This window comes from Camelus ferus, chromosome 7 (assembly GCF_009834535.1).
Source record: "Camelus ferus isolate YT-003-E chromosome 7, BCGSAC_Cfer_1.0, whole genome shotgun sequence".
Lineage (NCBI taxonomy): Eukaryota > Metazoa > Chordata > Mammalia > Artiodactyla > Camelidae > Camelus > Camelus ferus.
This window is the reverse complement of record NC_045702.1, coordinates 63482561-63495799: the sequence shown is the minus strand read 5'-3', so window position 1 is coordinate 63495799 and position 13239 is coordinate 63482561. Positions and strand designations below refer to the sequence as shown.

Sequence of the window (13239 nt, the reverse complement as noted above, 5' to 3'; positions counted from 1 at the left end):
TTTATTTATCTTTCACTTCTCTTGAGATATAACTGACATGCAGCACTGATTAAGGGGTACAGCATGGTTTGACTTCATACATCATGAAATTATTAGTGGGGGTTATTTATTGAAGCATTGTTTTTAAGGAAAAAGATTGGAAACTAAATTTTTATCAGTAGGAGAATGGTCAAGTAATTTATGTACTTCTATCCTATGGAATATTACACAGGTTTAAAACAATTGTTTTTTTTTTATTTTAAGGACTATTTGCTATATATTATTAAATGCTTAAAATTTTAAGAGAAAGTTTATTGCACAACCCATTAAAAATTTTAAATAGTATATATATTTTTTAAAATGGATGGGTTTGTATTTATAAACATGAAGAAGTATGTGGGGAGAGACATACCAAGCCATTGACAATTGCTGTATCATCAGGAGTGAAAAATGGAGAGCAGGAGAAAAGATTATTAAGCATATTCTGTGCCACTTTATTGTTTAACTTGGCAAAGCAAGTGTTATGTTTTACCTTTTTAAGTATAATAAAGATTGTTCAATGATAAATGTAAATATACATTACGGGGCGTTGGTGGTTTGGCTCTGAGTGTGTGTGAATACCCTGTAGTGTAAGGAAGGAGCGCTGGCATTGTGTGTTGGGTCAGAGGTGTCTTCCTAGAGAAGGCAGCAGGTCTCCCTGGGTCCGTGTGTCAGTGTTCTTCTGTAAGTCTGCCTACAGTTTGGAGATCAGGAATTTGCATTTCTTTTTTCAATCCAATTAAAACGTAATTATTCTAAGAAATAATTAACTAGGAAAACAGATTATGAAACAAATCACTCTAGACAAAAAAACAATGCTTCATTGTTTAAAATGAAAATAAGATGTTAAGATCGTCCTGTTTTACTCTGTAAGTGCAATCTAAAGGTAGAGACCTACTATGTCTAGCATAACTATGGCTAAATCAAACACGAACTTTTTAGAAGTTTTTTTTAACATGCTTGCAAAATAGACAGTTGAAACAAAGATTGTTTATCATTTTTCTTTTTTATTTCAGAACGCTTTACCCTGTACAGCTCTAAAAACCTTAGACAAGCATGGAATAAGTAAGTTTTTTTAATACAGATTGTACTCGTTCTCTTTTTCTCTTTTAATTTTTAAAACTCTCCTGATAAGTTTGTCATAGTATTTTGTCATTTCTTTCTCCAATTATCTATTCATCCGTACGTTTAACAACTAAACAGTCATTAAGCTACTGTGTGCCAGCCACCACGTTCTGCCTGAGCCAACACCGTTGTTGGAGTTTGGGTTCCTAGAGTGATGTAGGGTTGCTTCAGAGTTGTAAATCCTGAAATTCATCCTCTCCTAACTAGATTCCAAGAAATTGTTTAGCATCAGCAAGATCATATTTCCTAAGTATAATATAGCAACTGACTTTCTAATATAAATAACCTTGATGACAACCTTCAAGCTAGATAACACTAATCTTACAGGTTTTTTCAGTTTACCTATTTTTCCTCAGGCCTTGTGGGGAAGCTAAGTCCATGTTCACTTGGAATATGTATGTACTCTGCATTTCATTTCTATTCTCTCATCTGACCTCTCAAAACCAATGAAATACTTTTATTTATTGGTTTTGAAATTTGATGACATCTGAAGATCTGGGTGTCTCAAGTTATTCAGAGGTCTTTTATTGCAAACCAGACTGACTGTTAGTAAATCATTGCAGGTGGGAAAGTAGAGTAATGGGGTCACTCCTGTCTGACGAGCTTCACACTTCCAGCATGATGTTGGAGGAAAGGTGGATGGAGCTGCTTTGATTAAACAAAGTATAATTTGTCAGTAACAAAATTTTGTCTGTGGGGAATTTAAGGTTGTTGTTTCTCTTTTACTTTACTACATGTTTAATTTTAGACGCTATCAATTATGGGAAAAAATAAATTTTATAATAAAAATGCCGTAAATCAGTGCTGTCAGCTGATAACAGAAGACAGCTATTTTTGTGAGGGACTCTTGGAAAGAATACATTAAACCCTTCAGTGGATTATTTGACAGATTTAGCAATTTATTTTGATTAAATTCATACTTAGAACACACCTGTATAATTATTTTTGTCTAACACAAGACTCTGCATTTGCCATTGGAAGAGTCAGTTCTTAATACCTAGAATCTCCCCTGGGAGGAGGCCCTGGGCTGGGAAGGAACATTCTGTGTGTTCCTCACTCTCTTACCCTCCTCCCCCCAACTTCACTGACCATTGGTCTGACATACTTTATTTAAGTGCTTTAATGTACCAGGTAATATATACAGTGTACAGTTCCTGCCTTGATTAAATCATCAAACACATTTCTCATAATTCCTCAAAAAGTTTTGTCCAGCCAAGTAACCATGAAGCAGTTGAATCTCTGTCTCTGAAGTAACAGGAAAACCTGGCAAATCTACTACACAGTAGCATTTGTGGAAGAACAGCCCGCAATTTAGCTAACCCTCCACTTCCCTCCTTCAGAGCCAGGATAACCTCCAGATCATCCAGGAAAATAAACGGCAATTTTTCTCTGCTTAGAATAGTCTACAAAAGACAGGGCAGGGGAGAGGGAGGTCTAGACACGATGCTGAGTGAAACTGCGTCCACTGTCCTCTTGTGGATGTGACCCCACACCGTGCACACCCAGCCCACACCGTGCACACCCAGCCCACACCAGTCGTTCATTTCTGCAGCTCATATTCCACACCTCCATCTATATGCCCAGATGGATGGCTTTTCTTTCTTGTTCAGTCATTTCATAGTGACTCGTGGGATGCCTCTCAGAGAAGACACTTTTGTCCGTTTATATTCCTCTATCTCAGGAGAAAATAGGTTATTTCATGTCTTTCAAAAAGAAAAAGAAGATGGAAGGAGTATTCAAGCTTTGCATTGCTTTCCCTTGTTCTGGCCACCTAAGATCTGAAGCCTTCCTTTTTCTGAGACGTACTGTTCATGTCACAACAGAAGGAGTTAATTTCATTGACAAAAATTAGGATGTGAGATCGTCTGCTGTTGCTGCTTTAAAAATTTTTTAAAGAAAAAATTCCCTAATTTTTTTCCTAAAAGATGGTAGATGCAGTAAATATACTTTTACTTCTGAGGGCAAATTAGAATCCTCCAGAATATGATTTTACACAAAATAAGAACACAGTTTTTCTTTAAGATATTACTTCGGAGATATTTCTTATTTGCATTTTCCATGAACATACATTTATATTTTTTATACCAAAACAAGATCTAAACTACTGAAGGAAATACTACATTTTTATGTAAAGTCTTTTTAATCATTTGCTAGAGTTACAGTTAATATCTTTCTTTTAATTTCTACCATCACATACTTTTTTTTTTTTAACTTAGAATTAATTCAAAGTCATTTAACAGAGTCCCACCCTTAGATTACTTTAAAACCATTTTGGGGAAAATACTAAAAGCTGAGCTTGAAGTAAAATTTAAAAAATAGAACCGTGCTGGTTTTGGTCCCCGTAAGTCTTATTTTGTTTGTTGCCTGAAGGTTTTAGTTCAGAAGACACTATGTAATAAAATCATCACTAAACATATTATAAAAATATGACTTTCTGGTCTCCCAGTGTTATGTACTGAATCCTTAAAGCCAGGATATAGCCTCCAGCCAGTTGGAACCCAGTGCAGTTTAGAGAGAACTGAGAATTCAGAGACATTAACTATATTATTGATTCTTCCTCCAAACGGACTTGTAACCTTGCAGCCATCATCGACATTTCAAACATCTCTCACTTCAGAGTGGGGTCCAGATTTGGAAGAATTGCATTTAAAGACTATTAAGCAAATGTTGGCTTTCTCTATCACTAACTAATTTGCTGTCTACAGCACAGTTACGAAACCAAAGCAATTGGTAAATTCTCTTGAACAGCAGTTCAGTAATTGGTTCAAAATAAAGTGAACTAATTTGTAAGAATTAATTGGAATTCAATTTAGATAGGTTAGTACAAGATGGGCAGGTTAATATACAAATGTAAGTCGCTGTTCAAAATTAAGTAACAATGTCATTAAAAATATGTATTAACACAGCTGTGGGAGCTGGTGAGTATGTTAACCTGCCTAAGGGGGTAAGACTTTCTAGAGAAATGAATTCTCACGTCGCTCTGAATGGCTGTCACAAGTGACCCAGTTTATTTTGGGACAACGTCTGCCCTAGGTAACACCCATGCAATTCCCCACTGACTTCATTTATACCAGTAACCATGGGCATAATTTTATCCTTTGAAGGATTTTTTTAGTATTCTGGGGAAGCAAAGCAGGGATAGGAGAAAAATATCAAAAGATTCAGCAGATATCTAAACTCAAAAGGACAATACAAAGAAGAAGTCTTAATTACAGGATTGAGAATAATAAATATATATTAATAAAGAAAAGAAAGTCCTTTCTTCCCTCCTAGGGGATTTTGGACTGAAGGGAGACAAATCTTAATTTTATAAATGCATGTTCCATTTTCTGGTGGCCTTCAAAACATTCCATTTTATTTCCTCGGAGTTAGAAAGACTCTCTCTATTTTTCTTCCAAATCTCTCTATTTATAGTTGTCTGACATTGGCATGCATGTGCAATCAACCAAGAATTTCAGCCACTTAAAAGCTCTTTTATTATTTTGGCTGGAGAAGAAGCCTTAGAATATGCTCTCCAGCAATGTTAAGGGTAGGATTCCAGGAACACATTTGCTTGTTTTGGAACTTTTTTAGCAGCTGAACAATTTTGGGGGTTTGAAAGTAGCAAAAAGAGAAGTAAGGATAAACCACAATGTCACAGAAGATGAATTTGGATAACACAGCTCATGGCTGGTAAAGCAGAGCATGTCCACAGACTTCGAACAGGTGAAGTCAACCTTGCCCTGCCCATGTGCTCTAGTTCTGCTTATAATCCTTCTTGTTAGTAAATCCAACTGGATTTCTCCTACAAATCCAAAAAAAAAAAAAAAAAAAAGACGGTAATTTAAGATGTCCAATTAATTCAGAGACATTGTTTTGTACCTTGGTGGAAATGCAAAAATAGAAACTAAAACATTTACCCGCGTATATTTGAATGTACCAGCAGAATCCCAAACCCTAATTTAGGAGATTTTAGAAGTGTTTTCTGACTTGGTGTTCTTGAACTTTTTCTTGAGTATTTTATCTGATTTAATGGTTAACTTCCAAAGCATATTTTAAAAATGACATGCTAGATAATTGTGTTCCATGTGCGTAAAACATAATGTATTTAAAATAATATTTAGAGAAATAACAAATTTCACTTTAATTATATTGGTAATTCTCTATTATATTTTTCTTGTGATATCTAATTGCATCACATTAAGACTTAAGTCAGTGCCTTCTCAAGAAAGAAAAGTCCTGTTTGCTACTCTGCCTTATTGTTTTAAGTTGACCTAAAATTTTCTAAAATAATAATACACTGAAAAGTAAGTTCATGCTTTTGGTTTCTCTACTAGCTGCTTAGAAATGTTAGAGGAAGGTAAGCATAGTCACTGCCACTAGGTGGAGCAGTTGAGTCGAGCCAGAGTTTTAAATCCTCTTTCTACAGTTTCACATTTTTTTCATTGTTGATCATTTTTGTTATAATTCTGTTTACTTCAAAGTAGCAGTTTTAATTTATTTAGTGCCTGGAGATTTCTTCTCACAGTATTTTCAAAGAAATTGGACTTTACATCATCAATGCACTTTTTTTAAGGAGGGATTTATTGGGGTGACAAGCTCTAACGCAGACACTAGAGCAGACATTTTGGAATTTCATTCTCTTCACTCAGAGGATGAGCTGGAGCTGCGGTTGTCAACGTCCCAGCTCTGGGGATTTGAGTCCAGCATTGGGAGGCTACGTGGGGGTGTAGTTCCTCATCACACCCTGGTAAATACAGTTTTCAACACCTGGACAGTCTGGAGGCTACAAAGTCTCCTCCGCCTGCTTGACAGTCTCAGTTCAGAGAAATTTCTGGGGTCATTCAGTTTCATGAGAATAATTTATAAATGAATCATTAGTTCAGCTCCTGAAGCATTATGTAGATGTGATGTTGATCTGATCTGTTAAACCCCTTGCCACTCACCAGAGAGCAGTTCTTCTAGAAAACTGAAGAGTAGATTCTTGAAGGGGAAAAAGGGAAGGTCCTAAAATAGGACATGGTTTGCAGGAACTGGTGGGAGTCAAAGAAGACAGCATAAAGTTCTGTGCAAAGACACAGGTTGGAGGCAGACAAAGAGAAAGCTGCCCAAGAGAAAATGGCAGATCTGCCAAAGGCCCAGTCTGTCACTCAGAGCAGCAGCAGCATAAATACGATCACACGTGAGGCGACCTAGTCAGAGGCCTAACATACACCTGTGAGTCCGTAGTGCTGGCTGTGATGGGGGTGGTAGTGGTAATCAGACAGCCTTGAGTGATACAGAGTTGGCTTTCGTACACGTTGTCCCATCTTCATGTCCTTATAACAATATTGGGAGGTAGAGCAGATAGTATCATCTCCATTTTATAGCTTGAAATAAAAAAAAACATGCCTGGTGAGGTCAAAGGATCAGTGCTATTGAGAATTACAGTTTGGAAGATATGCCCCAGAGTGAATCTTATGAAAGAAATATTATCCATTTAAAACCCCTCATCTTTGAGTAGGCTTATCAATACCTGGATTTATTTTGTTCTCACTATGACTTTTCATTGGGAGAGCTCTTCTGGGACCTGGTGTCTTTCATTCCCAGTGGGAGAATGGGGGTGGAGTAGAAACCTGGCTTCCTCTATCCTGGGGAACAGTGTTTGCAGAAGGCTGACCACCCACACCATCAATTAGGGCCTCTCCTGAGCCACTGCTGGGTAATGTGCCTTTGGGATAAAGGCGAGTTTGTGACAATCCAAGTGCTGGAGATGACAGGCCTGCTGGCCACCCACTCAGGCCCTGCTAGTGAGACTTATCACCCATTCCGCACAGCTCCCACTACCCCCAGGGAATTATCCTCTCTCATTTTGTGTCATTGCCAGATTTCTCGTTCGTGTCTTTCTTTTTGTAGCAAAGAGTTTGCTGACATTAATAACCCTGGTGATGGCCAAGGGCAGGCCCCGTGCTGTTTGCTATCTTTCAGGCACGAATTTTTTATTCCCTGTCTGATAGAAAATATCCATCTTCTCTCTTACTAATTGGCAGTGTGTGCCAGGTCTGGGAGTCGGCTATAGCCATGGTTTTTCATCCTTTCAGATTACGTGTTAGACTCCTCATCCAAAAGTACACACTTCTGGTCTAAAACCTGCCTTCCGCCATCCAGCTCATTAAGTAGTAATACCCAACCACAATTCTGAAGCAGCACGGGCCAAATTTCAATCCTAGATCCACTACCGAACCATATACTATTCAGGATCCCAGACCCAGATTTTCCGTCTTTAAGACCCTTGGCAGGATTGTTGTGAGGAATGAGTGAGGTGCAGATATGGATGAACAGGGGCTTTCAGGAAGCACTAGCTTCTGGTTTTCAGCACGCCCTGCCCTCTCCTTCTAGTCCGAGCGCTTCATTCATTTCAAAATAAGCAGTTGTCCTTGAACATGGACACCACTGCTACATAGGGTCGGTCCCCAGACATCTGGAATATCCTTCTGTATTCCTTCTACCTTCCTGGGAACGTGTGCTGAGCTTCTTGGTCACGAAATGATTTTTAAAAAAATACTTGCCCAGCAGTTTCTTCCTAAGAGTGTTATGTTAGCAAATAGCATTGTACATAATTTATGTGAAACTGAGATTTATCCTAAGTTTTGAAATGCGTCTGTTAGACAGTTTTCCTAATTAAATTGCGAGAAGCCCATAGACAAACACTGTCACCAAGTTCAAAGCACCTGTGATGCTCTCTGTGCGTGAGCTGACGGGTAAGCCTGAACCAGGTGCACAGGGCCTGGGTGTTCGCTTGACCCAAGAATTTCACTGGTGACCCTAAAAGTAATCATTCTTGCTGTTTCTGGCTCCTAAATGGGCTGGATAGATGACTTATCTCTAGAAACACAAAGAATAAAGCCTGGAAGCAGCGCCTTAGTCTGGTTCACCAATCATCCCTGGCGAGCAAATGGGTAGGTGATGCCAAAGGAAACTACTTTGTCTTTCAGACACTGAGCCAAGTCCGTACCCGAAGGCACAAATCCCATGTTACCTTGTTATATCCATCACGGGAGTGACTTTAACGATAGCTTTTATTATGTCCTTAACAAAAACAACAAAGATAAGTTAAAATGCCTTAAACACACATATACTGTAATCCCCAAGTCAGTTACTTTTCTTATCTAAAAGAGCATTTTTAGATAATTTCAATATTTTGGGGATCTCAGAAAAATCCAGGAGTGGTTTACAATTTAAGTCTCATTGTGAGAGAGTGTGTGTGTGTGTGTGTGTGTGTGTGTGTGTTATTACCCAGACTGTAAATGAGATACGAGTCAATAGAAATTTTAACACAAAGGGATCAATATTCTGGCCCTTGCTGCATTAATGTACACCGTATCTTTGTGTATGTGTATGTGAATTCTCTGCCAGGCCTCAGCTGAATTTAATCCCTCCAGACTTGATATACAAACATAATGCCAAATAGAGAACTTCCCTTAAATTATTCAAATCTCCCCATAAGTGATTTCCCACTCTTCCTGCAATGGAAAACATTTGATCATAAATTCAATTAAATCAGCCATCATCTTTGTGATGTTTGTCCAGCTAAGTCCTTTAGTGACTAAACCAATAAACATCCCAGCTCTGTGTGTGTGTGTGTGTGTGTTCATGGCCTGACTGTTGGGGAAGAATTGATTTGAAGTAAAGATGAAGAGTGGTTCTCATTTCTTAGGCCAGATTTTGACCACTTTACTGTGGCCAAGATTTAAAAGATTAAACTCTTAGCAGAGATAAAATCATGTCTATTCCTTTGAATTCATTGGCTCTTACTTTCCAACTCAGGGTCTAGTTTTAATACAGTAAGTTTTAGATCCAAACTGACATACTTTGGAGATGTTAGTAAAAGCTGTTAAACCACTTTATTCTTCCTCTTCCTTCCACACCCTCTCCTCCCTTAAAACAAAGGAAAGGTGACTATTGACACTTTTAAGTTTCTCCAGGAAAATGCTGTTAGCTAATGGACTCTGGTACTATTTATGATTTCTCATGTTTATGTCAGCTGAAGAGGAAAGGTTTACTAGAGGCTTATAAATGTTGATTGTTTCTCATTTTATCCTAAAATCTTTCAGACAATAGATGCAGTCTGCTGCCTCCCCTCTTTTTCACCATATCTTGACTGCCAATCCTATTAATTTGGATGTAACTGACCCTTATTCATGCATTGTCTTTACTTATGTTGTATCTGTTTGGCCTCTAGAGGGCAGCATGTTCTGGGGAAAAAAGGTTAGAGGACAGCTGCTTATCTCCATAAAGTATGTGAGATAAGAACTGATTTTTTTTTTTCCATTAGCAAAACAGGTAAGGTATCTCAGGTAGAGAAGTCAGTGCTGCTCCATGCTTTGATTGTCCATCTGCTGCTTTGGGTGTCTACCTGGACGGGGGACATCTTTACGAACTGGCTCAGCTACCTTGGAGGCCACTTAAAGATTGCTCCAGGTTCCATGCCTTTGTCTCCAACTGGAAATAAGCCTATGATTTTATTTATAAAGATGAATACAAATGGGATTTTTCCATTTGTCTCTCATTTCTTGTCACCTTTGACTGAAGTTTAGAATTTAAGTGGAATTGTACCCACAGTTCTAATTTATTTGGTGGTCAAATGAGGCTTTACTCTCTTGTCTTAGAATTCGGCAACGTTACATCCCTTACTTTTAGGTTGTGACCCTGAAGGAATTCTAATGTCTCTTATTTTTCCCAAGGAAGTAGAAAACGTTTCCACAGGGACATGATCCATCCGTCATGATTTTAGGCTCTTTCTCATAACGGGCCAGCAGATCCTTGACGTAATCCCTGACCTAGCCTTCCTCTCTGTAGGTACTGATTTTCTCAATCCAATCTCTGCTCTTTATCTAAAGAATAAAATCTTTCCAGTGTATAAAGTATGCATGTTTTTATTTTAGAAATTTCTAGAAGCTGCAGGAGATCTTTGAAAGATAGAGCAGTACTGTCTGGTAGATCTTGATGCATGATAGAAATGTTCTATATCTGCGCCGTCCAACATGGTAGCTTCCAGCCACGTGGGGCCATTAACTTAAAATATGGTTAATGCAATTGAGGACTTTCATTTTTATCGCATTTAATTTTAATTAATTAAAATTTAAATGGTCATGTGTGGCTTATGGTGACCAAATTGGAAAGTGCAGAACAGACCATGACTTCTGATCAGTTTATAACAAAATGTTTTATCAAAATATATTGTGAGGTGGATTAGATTTTGCAGCTAAAAACCTACTGCCCAGGCTTTTATTCTCTCACTTATTTCTTTCTCATATAGCTATAGGCTTAAATCCAAATCCTCTGACGCTGCCCCAGGATTTTCTCTCTCATAGAACATCTGAGAGATTTTCAATTTTCAAATTCTTCGATTTTGTTGAATATTGAACGTCTGTCTCCTGGGTTTCCAGAATGGGGTTTTAAAGCCTGGCATTTGGACAGCACTGATTCTGGGGGCACTGGCCATTTCACGGTCTCAGCTCTGTCACTTCTAGATCTGTTTTCCCCTAAATATAGAAGTAAAACTTGGCAGTGTGCTCAAGTGTGTCCAACTGCATACGAGCTTGACACAAGTTAGCAGATTTCCTAAATTGGAGTGTCCTCCCCCATATAGGTATGAAACAGCTATTTACACTGACTACAAATGAAGCCTGTGTTTGTGCCATTCTCTCTAAGTGACCTCGCTGTTCTTTTAAAATGTTCTTATCAGTTGCCAAGTAATCATTTTTTTAAAAATGCTTCCGTATTTTTACATATCATCTACAAATGCCTTAGTTTTCCACGTTATGCTGATATGGTTGGTTTTTTGTTTGTTTTGTTGTTTTTGTTGGTTTTTTGTTTTTGTTTCTTTTATTATTGATATTGCTGATTTTAAAACAAAGGCAGACTCTTTTTTTTTTAATAGTTTGTGTCATGCCACTAGCTTCTGCCTCCTGTTAGATATATGAGTGAAAACACCCTTACCTCCATATACCTGGCAGTTCTAAGTCATTGGACCTAGATGATAATAAATGTGCAGCTTTAAATTCTGTTTATTTATCTTTCATTTCAGCTGTAAAGATAGAATCAGTGCTCAAGAAGATAGATAGTTCAGCAATTATGCCAGTTTAGGAGACCTTTAAGCCCAAATGGATATGGAATGGCACCCTTCCATTAGAAATCATTTTCTATAAAGAGCCAAATGTAGCATTAAAGGCAGGAATAAAGGAACGTGCAATGCAGAGGCTGTGCTCACTTCCAATAAAGACAGCCTCTGCCTATTCTTTGCACACCATCAAACCATGCTTTGTAGCTCCTGTGCCCCTGGATCCACAGCTGCCTTACACTAGGAGAGAGGAAAGCAAGGATGGTTGGTAGCCACGTTATTTTTTAAGAGACTGGCCTCTCAGAAAAGCTCAGGCACCCCTACACCAAAGGGCACGAGAGAGCAAAATAGAGAGGGATCTTGAGGTTCTTGTCAGTGCTTTGTTAGTAATGGGCGTTAAGACTGAGCTCTCGTGCACAAAGGCAGTTCCCTGCCATTTTAAGACTGGTTGACTTTCTGTTAATGGACATGTGAGTTATCTGCAGAGAAATCATTAGACTGAAGTTTTTCTAATGTAGCAACTGTTTCTGTGCTGAGAACAGCCATTTGCCAACTCCAGAAGCACTTTAGATTATTTGATAATAGTCATGCTACCATGTGCAGGTTCATATAGGTATAGAGAGAGAGAAAAATGAAAGGTCAAAGGCAAGGGCTTGGAACCAGGAGAAGAATAAGGTACCATGTCTTAACTTTTCTTGAGTTGGAATACACCCTGCAGGTTTGTAGCTAAAAATCATTCCTTAAATTGCATATTCTAATGTCAGAGGAAATGATGTCTTTTGACAGGAAATACATGAAATATTTTTTCTAAAAATTAAAAAAAAAACTCTCCTTGAATGGTTCTCATATTTGTAATACACATCACACACAGAGTAAGATAAATTATTTTTCAGGCCTCGAACCACAAAACCAGAACAAACACAACAAAAGATGTTTTCTCCATACTAACTTTGGCATCAGCCCTGGCCATGTAAAAAATTACAGTAAACCCTCTCCAAACACTTGCTGCAGTGACCCAGTATTTTAGTAGATGTCAGCTTGTTATTTTACAGTTCTGAGGGCCCTGGTTCAGATGGTTGTGAGTCACTCTTATTTGGGGAGCAGCTGAACAGAAGGGTTGGGAAGAGAAAAGGAGAAAAGAGACAGCAGAAAAGGTGACATGCTTTCACTGTCGTCTTGATAAATCTGGACTTGAGGTCAGCACCCTAGGGCCTGCTAGGCAGGAGGAAATCAAGACATAGAAGACCAGCCGGAGAAAGAACTATAGTCATGGTGAGCCATAGAACAAGAAAGACATTGGACACTTAGAAAGAGGACAAGTGTAGTCAAGGGTAAAGGGAGACTGGCAAAGAAGGTAGTACGCCTTGGTGGGTAACACTGCTAAACACGGTTACAAAATCTTAAAATAAGAGTCAGATGCTACAGCTTGTCTAACAACAACACCTCCCAATGAGGTGTTTCCTACCAGAGAATTTTTAGGGACTCTGATTTGGGAAAGAATATTATAGTCTTAAAAGAATCCTTTTTACTGCTCTTCGTAGGATCAGTTTAATTTTTTACATGCATAGATGTGGTGAAGCACTGGCAGTAATATTTATCGTAAATACCAACAGCCACGCTGTTCATGGTGCACATAGATGTGCCTGAAGCATTGCCAAATGCTGTGTCTGCAGTATCTCATTTAGTCCTGAAAATAACTCTCAAATAATTTCTGTATTTTTCTGACAGTAACATTTCAGTTCTTTTATTTATTTATTTTTGCATGTTTTATATATATATATATTTGATTTACAGTGTTGTATTAGTTTCTGATGTACAGCATAGTGATTCAATTACACACACACACACACATATATACACATATTCTTTTTCATTGCATGTTACTACAAGCCATTGAATATAGTGCTCTGTGCTGTACAATAGGACCTTTTTGCTGATCTATTCTGTACATAGTAGTTTGTATCAGCCAATCCCAAATTCCCAATTTATCCCTCCCTTCTCCCATCCCCACCTGG

At 38.2% G+C, this 13239-nt stretch overlaps 1 protein-coding gene across 7 annotated transcripts in view; it reads left to right on the top strand.

The window, feature by feature from the left end:
• Window positions 1-13239, top strand: part of CDK14 (cyclin dependent kinase 14) — a 556073-nt gene that overhangs the window by 446280 nt on the left and 96554 nt on the right. For all 7 annotated transcript variants that reach the window (XR_004321561.1, XM_032484028.1, XM_032484029.1 and 4 more), the window contains one exon: window positions 1035-1083. Coding sequence is in view for 6 of the 7 variants with exons in the window: in XM_032484028.1 (XP_032339919.1) it covers window positions 1035-1083 (49 nt within the window). In the remaining variant the exon portion in view is untranslated. The remainder of the gene's footprint in view (window positions 1-1034; window positions 1084-13239) is intronic.